The sequence below is a fragment of the Mchenga conophoros genome, linkage group LG14 (genome assembly GCF_057382185.1).
Source record: "Mchenga conophoros isolate Kocher_MC1m ecotype Shallow Benthic linkage group LG14, M_conophoros_male_GT1.1, whole genome shotgun sequence".
Lineage (NCBI taxonomy): Eukaryota > Metazoa > Chordata > Actinopteri > Cichliformes > Cichlidae > Mchenga > Mchenga conophoros.
In genome coordinates, this window is record NC_140539.1 from 31,143,181 (window position 1) to 31,150,580 (window position 7,400).

At 38.3% G+C, this 7,400-nt stretch overlaps 1 protein-coding gene across 1 annotated transcript; it reads right to left on the bottom strand.

Annotated features, from left to right (window-relative positions):
• Positions 1-5,970: 5,970 nt before the first annotated feature.
• LOC146560085 (uncharacterized) lies at positions 5,971-6,911 on the bottom strand (the record flags this gene model as incomplete). Its single annotated transcript, XM_085244395.1, has 1 exon — positions 5,971-6,911. A coding segment is annotated over one exon (807 nt), but the record flags the coding sequence as incomplete, so codon positions are not given.
• Positions 6,912-7,400: the final 489 nt, after the last annotated feature.

The following is a 7,400-nucleotide window of genomic DNA, read 5'->3' on the forward strand; positions in this document are numbered from 1 at the left end:
TTTGAGATCGGCCTGTAGTTGTTCATTTGTGTCTTGTCAAGATTGTCCTTTTTCAGTATAGGTTTGATTACAGCAGTTTTTAGTCGTTCTGGAAACACACCTGACATTAAAGAAAAATTGACGATCTGTAACAGGTCTGACTCCAAAGTCTTTGACACCTTTTTGAAAAAACTTGTTGGCAGGACATCTAAACAGCAAGAGGAGGAGTTCAGTTGACCTAAGATGTCCTCCAGGTCTTTGCTGTTAATAGGGTGAAACTGTTTTATGGTGTTTAAACAGTTTTTCGGTGGACACAGTACATATCCTGGATCTGCTGTTGATGTACCAATTGCTTGTCTAATCTTTTGGATTTTTTCTGTAAAGAATTTGGCAAAGTCATTGCAGGCCATGGTTGAATGAAGTTCAGCTGCCACTGGCACAGGAGGGTTTGTTAGCCTGTCAACTGTGGAAAATAAGACCCAAGCATTATGACTGTTTTTAGTGATGATGTCCGAGAAGTAGGACCTCCTTGCACTCCTCAGTTGTAAATTATAATTGTGAAGTTTCTCTTTATAGATGTCATAGTGAACCTGGAGGTTTGTTTTTCTCCATCTGCGCTCAGCTTTCCTACACTCTCTTTTTTCATTTTTCACTAGTGTGGAGTTTCTCCATGAAGACTTTTTCCTTCCAGAGATAACCTTCACCTTAATGGGAGCAATTGTATCCATTACATTTAACATTTTTAAATTGAAGCTATTGACGAGCTCATTGACTGAACCTCTGGACAGGTCAGGTTAATGGGAAGACCTGGTTAAATATCTCACTACTGTCTTCAGTTATACACCGTTTTGTGATCACTGCTGTTGATATATTTGTGTGGGCTGAGATTTTACTTTCAAAGAAAACACAGTAATGATCAGACAGGCCCACATCAGACACAGTAATGTTTGAAATGCTCAGGCCCTTGGAGATCAGTAGGTCAAGAGTGTGTCCTCTATTATGTGTGGCCTCTGTTACATGCTGAGTCAGCCCAAAGTTGCCCAGAGTGTTACTCAGGTCTTTAGTCCCTTTGTCCTGAGGGTTGTCCACATGGATGTTAAAATCCCCAACAATAATTACACACTCAAAAAAGTGAAATTTGGTGGTTATTGCATTTACAAGACTCTAACATGTAATTTGAACACAATGAATTTATGTTTCTAAAGTGAACATAATAAAATCATATAAGATCTACAAGAAATTTACCAACTTAGCGCCTCTTAAATTTATTCTTGTTGATATGACATGATAAAATCTAACAAGAGTGGTTAGCTGCCTTAAAGACTCGCGATATCACAAGATCACGTGAGATTCTAAACAACAAGAGGCAGGAAAGCACATGGTTTGCTTCACGGTCATCTTGGAAAGGTAAGAGTGAATCTATCTTCATCCATCTTGATGAAAATACTTTTTGCACAAAGGTATCATTAGTTTGTCGATTCTTTTCAGTTCTATTTATTCACATTTGTTTTTTTGTTTTTTGTTTTTTTAAATATCTGTTTGTTTATGCCATTCTAGCTAGCTAACACGTTAGTGCAAGAATATAGCACAATGTCATGCTAGCATGATAGCCTAATATGAAAGACTTAGCTACTCCAAATATAGATATTGTTTATAACTTAACCTCTGCACATAAGCTAGTTTGGCTCTACCACAGAGACTGTTGTGATAAATTTACATTTTACGTGTGGGTTGTTGAAATTTGTAAGTTTGTAAGTTGCAACTGATGGACAGTGGTTTATTTAACAATTTATGTGTTTTTAGTACACTGAGGAGGAAAGACAAAACATGAACAGATATGTTTTCCTGTTTTTTAATTTTTTTGAAATTAAATATTTTTCTACTTAATAAACTTGGAGACTTGCAGTTCCCTCCTTTAAAGATAATAAATGTTTAATCTTATCAGGTGGTGAAAGGTCTGGAGAGCTGGCAGGCCAGTTCATCAAATTCATGGTGAGCTAATATTTTTCTTAAAAATTATCACATTCCCATGTTAAAAATGTAATATATTCATTTGTAAGTGACATATAGTTTTGAGACTAAGAAAACATTGCATTCTGATTTTATGTACACATCATCTAAACTTTCTTGAATTGGGGGTATGGCATGATTAAATTAATACACAAATTACAAAACAATATTAAAATGACAGACTTGTCTAAAATGCATAAATACTATTTGAAAAGATTAAGACTGTAAAACAATAGCCTCTGTATTTCTCACAAATTCCTGGTAATTCAACTAAAAGTTCTTTAATCCCACTGCTAGGTCGTTGAGATGGATTTCCGTATATATTTGTTTTTTTCCCCCCTCTGTGTATAAAGACTGATGCTGTTGAAATCAGAAGAGAATACATCGCCCAAGGTCTTTGCGTATACCTGAATGAAGATCCTGAGAAGCTGGTGAAGAATTACCTGGTATGTTAACTTGCCTGTATCCTTAACTAAGGAGATGATCAAAGATAAGCTTGAACTACATAAAAGAGTTTCAGGGGATGGGGTTTTCCTGTAAATTACCGGTGGCTGTAAAAAATACCTTTTAAAATAGGAAAAGTAAGAGCTTTAAGTTTCTCACTGGATACTACACACACCATTCTTGAGTGTTTTATACTATCATTATTATAATATCATTATAATAACCTCATTCATACACACATTCATACAAGATTTTTATGTAACATTTACACTTCAATGGATGTATCAGGAGCAACTTGGGGTTCAGTATGTTACCCATTGATAGTTTTAGTATCAGATTAGAGAAGCCAGGGATTAAACCAGTAGACAACTTGCTCTACCTCCTGTGCCACAGTCACCCCTATCACAACTCAAGATTTTGAAAGACATTGTTGAGGTATTGAATGAACTTCTCTTGAGTCAGGAAAAATATCGGGCAGTCATTTTTGATTACATTTACATTATTATAAGGCTTGAATGAATAAAGCTTTTAGGTATTTTACATTAATGTAAAACAGATATTTACTTTTAAAACTGTTTGCAATGGACATTAGTGAGAAATCATTATCTTTTTTTTGTTTGTTTTATTGTCACAGGAAGTTGATAAAAAGCATCGCCACTGCCATAGCAGAGTAGTGATGGGATTTCCGGCTCTTTTTAGTGAGCCGGCTCTTTCGGTTCGGCTCACTAAAAAGAGCCGGCTCTTTCGGCTCCGAACCGGCTCTTCAGGTTGTTTTGTTGCTTTAATTAATTTATTATTAACAATAATATAAAATTATGCACAAAAGGAATTACTAACGTAAAAACAAGTGGTTTTATTTATATATGTTTATATATAAATATATGCGGTGGCCCCTAGAGACAAAACACGTATAAACTCCAAAACACATTTCTAGCATGAACTGAACTTCCAAAGCAGAGCTACTAGATCACTTAAATCACACAACTGAAAGCATGTGTGTATTGTTTGTGTATTTATACACAGGCACTCATATATATATTCAAATAATTTTAAAAAAAGTTCATTTACCTGTTATTACCACACACCAAATCCGGTCGTTGGTACTTGCTGGCTTGTGTAGCCACAAGATAACAAAGGCTCAACACTGTGCCCAGCATCCTGGAGCACTTCTGTTGTCTTTTGTACGTGTTTTGAGTTTTTATGTGCTTCTGAGCTTTTATATGCTTCTGAGTTTTTACATGCTTCGGAGTTTGTACGTGTTTTTACGTGTTTTGGAGTTTTTACGTGTTTTGGAGTTTGTACGTGTTTTTACGTGTTTTGGAGTTTGTACATGCTTCAGAGTTCGTACGTGATTTGAAGTTTGTATGTGCTTTGTCTCTAGGGGCCACCGTAAATATACTTTTATTTATTCACTCCACATAAAATGTAATAAATAAATCATATAATACAAAAATCAACTATTCACATTTCAACTTTTAACTATTTAAATTTTCAGCTTTTTCCTTTCACAAATTTAAAGTGAAAAGAACACAAAACACTGCAAACCACAACACAATTAAATATAAATTATAATATGAAAACTAAAAGAACATGCATATTCTCTGTCATATGGACCTGCATGAATAAACTTTCTCAATCCTTTATCATCTGCAACCGAAAATAGTTGTGGATGATTACTATACCTTTCTAATGTTGTTGTCTGCCTCTCTTTCTCTCTCTCTGGCTCTGTTCCTGTGCTACTGAGTGTAACTACCGCCCCTCCCCCCTCTGCCCAGCGTAAAGCACAAGGCTCGCGTGCAGAGTGAAGCGGAAAAAAAGTGCGAGAGAGAGGCTGAGAGAAAGAAAAGAAAAAAAAAACCACGTGACGGCTCGCGATAAGGAGCCGGCTCGCGTCGTTCACGTCAAAGAGCCGGCTCTAAGAGCCATTTCGTTCGCGAACGACCCATCACTATAGCAGAGACAGTCTTTGGAATCTGTGTCATTCGGTCAGAGGGTGCGGAGCCTGGCGATGACCCTCAGGATGTTGTGATTGTTCTAGAGGGGGTGGAAGTGATGGGTGAGTTGGGCAATGTAGTTTTTGCAGTGACAATGTTGCTTGGTCTGGTCTATTCACTGAACCTGAGCTACCCTCTGGAACTCAGGTACACCTTTGAGGTCCTGCAGAAGATTCTTATGGAATTAGATGCACACGAACTATCCAACAGCACACAAAGTACAGGTTCTCAAAACACTATTTTCTCGTTGAGAAATGTTTCCATTACAACAGCTATACCATGTATCTGGACCATGAACCTAAAATAATTGCAGATATTTTCTTTTTTGAAAGTGCATCTGTTGACCTTCAAAGTAGCTGTATTAGTCATCGGAAAATCACCTGATTCAGCCATTCATTGTTGTTAAAAAATTGTTTTAACAGGTTAACTTTCCACTTTGTCCACTACTTTTTTTTCTGTTATGTAACTTGTACTTGCATTTCATGTATTCTTTATACATTATGTGAAATTTGCTATAAATTCAATAAATTGGAGAAAACAAAAAGATGTGTATGACAAATTTTTATTTACCTTTTAGATGTAATAGTGAAATGTATGTTAACCAGACTCTAGACTTTGTTAAATGCTCCAAAAAATTACTCTTTAAATTAACTTAAAATAATCATGGAAAGAATTTCCACGTGATTAAATTGCTTTCTATTAGCATTAAAGACTTGTGTTGGAATAACTTAATTTGTATGAGTTGGTTCAACTCAATTAACTTAAGCTGGGACCAAATTTAGTAAATTAGTTGGAGAAAACCTACTGAATTGAGTTGGAACAAAACTCTTTAAGTTGTATCAACACTATTAAAATATATTGGATCAAAATGCAGTAAATACGTTGATTCATCAATCTTTAATTAAGTTGGTCCAACTTGAGTGCATTAAGTTGGAGTAACAGAATTGCATAATGCTAAAATAAAGCAATTTAATCACGTGGAAATTCTTTCCATGATTTTTTTATGTTCATTTAAAGAGTTATTTTTTTGAGTGCACAGTCGAAATCAACACAGATCACAGATAGCAGTTCACTGAGGTCATTAAAAAAGTCTGTGCAGTATTTGGGAGGCCTGTAAACATTAAGAAACACAACTTTGGATGGGGCCTTCAGCTGTAAAGCCACATATTCAAAAGACTGAAAACTTCCAGGGGATAGCTGCTTACATTGAAATGATTCATTAAATAGGACAGCAACCCCTCCTCCTCTCCTGCTCACCCTGGCCTCACTGATAAAACTGTAGTTAGGAGGGGTCGTCTTGATGAGAACAGCTCCACTGTTACTTTGGTCCAACCAAGTTTCAGTTAAAAACATAAAATCAAGGCTGTGCTCAGTGATTAAATCATTAATTAAAAATGTTTTCCCAGCTAAAGATCTAACGTTTAACAAAGCCAACTTAAGTGTTTTAGAGGTATTACTTGTCCCCTCGTGTTTGGGAGCAGTCTGTGGCACACAAGGTATGTTTACTATATTTAAAGATCTTTTAGAGTGCATTTCTCTGTGTTTTGACCAGGCCACATGTCTCCTTCTGTCACCTAAAAGTACAGAGATTTTAAAACCTTCTAGTAAACAGGGTCCCAGCTTCTCCTGGGAAAAGTCACCACTGCCATAATCCTCGCAGCCCGGACCCTCCACACATCACACATCAGACTTCGGAGACAGAGCATGAAGGTGGTAAGGAGGAACTAAGGGGGGCGAGGCTGAGCAATGTGACTTTGATTGCTCTGTTGAGGGTGGGGCTCGATGGCGAACCTTTGGCTGCTCTGGTGGGGGGTTTATGGGGGACAAAAAGGGATTGGGCCGGGGGGTAGATCTGAGCCCAGCATTGACCCGCTCCATCATCTCCTCAGTGAATTTCAGGTGTGGGGAGGAGGGAGAAAGGGAGGGGGAGGAGGGTGATGGGGGTGATGGCCTGTCAGGAGTTTGGGGAACTGGGGAAGATCGTGGTCCCTGGTCCTGGTCCTGGTCGTTGGTGTTGTTGAGAGAGTTGGAGGCAAATAGGGACCCCTCTTCTTGCCTCAGATGTCTCTCCTTTCTGAGGCTCTTCCTGGGTGGGGGCAGATGGAGCTCCTCCTCAAGGTTTCTGCTGGGCTTTGTCTGTTCTTGGAGTACTGTTTGTTCCTCTTTATGAGATAACTCCTCGTTTATCTCAGCCTTGGCACCAAGCACAGATGGATGACGTATGGAATAAAACAAGTTGGAGGTGAACAGTTTCACCCCTGACTTGTTAAAATTAAATCCATTTGCTTTAAACAGATGCCTGCGTTCCCAAAAAATATTAAAGTTGTTGATAAAATGCACTGAGTGGTCAGCACATGCTGATATAAGCCATTTATTCAGTGTAAACAACCTGCTGAATCTCTTGTCTCCTCCTCTGACCGGCGGTACAGGTCCACTGATGAATACAGCTGCATTCAGAGAGTTTGCAGTATTTAATAATCCAGTAAAGTGCAGGTTTCAGATCTCACCGAGGACGGTAAGTGACGAGTAAGGTAAGCGACCCATGTTGTAGGTGACGTCAGACGCCGGAGAATTGGCGGAAAAAAAAGCAAATGGTAGCATAAAGCTTAACAAAGGTTTTTCAAACTTCAGTATTACCAAATATACTAATCAATTGTCATATAACTAACAACATCTGTTCTATCATCTCTAACACCCTGGAGGACAACGGGGAGAGTTTAGACGCTCTCCAAGATTACATCGACCGCTGTTTTCAAAATTTAGTAATGAAGAAGGCCCAGAGTGCATCCTCCCCGGCCAAAATTGAGACGCCGTCATCGAAGAGATGTCGCCCGGCAGACTCCCCCAGTACAACATTGCCTGCCGGCAAAGACATCGCAGACATCCTGGAGTCAATCGACAAGCGATTGTCCAGTTTCGATGCGAGGCTGTCCCTGGTGGAGATTTTACACCGGGAATTTAAATCTCTGAGAG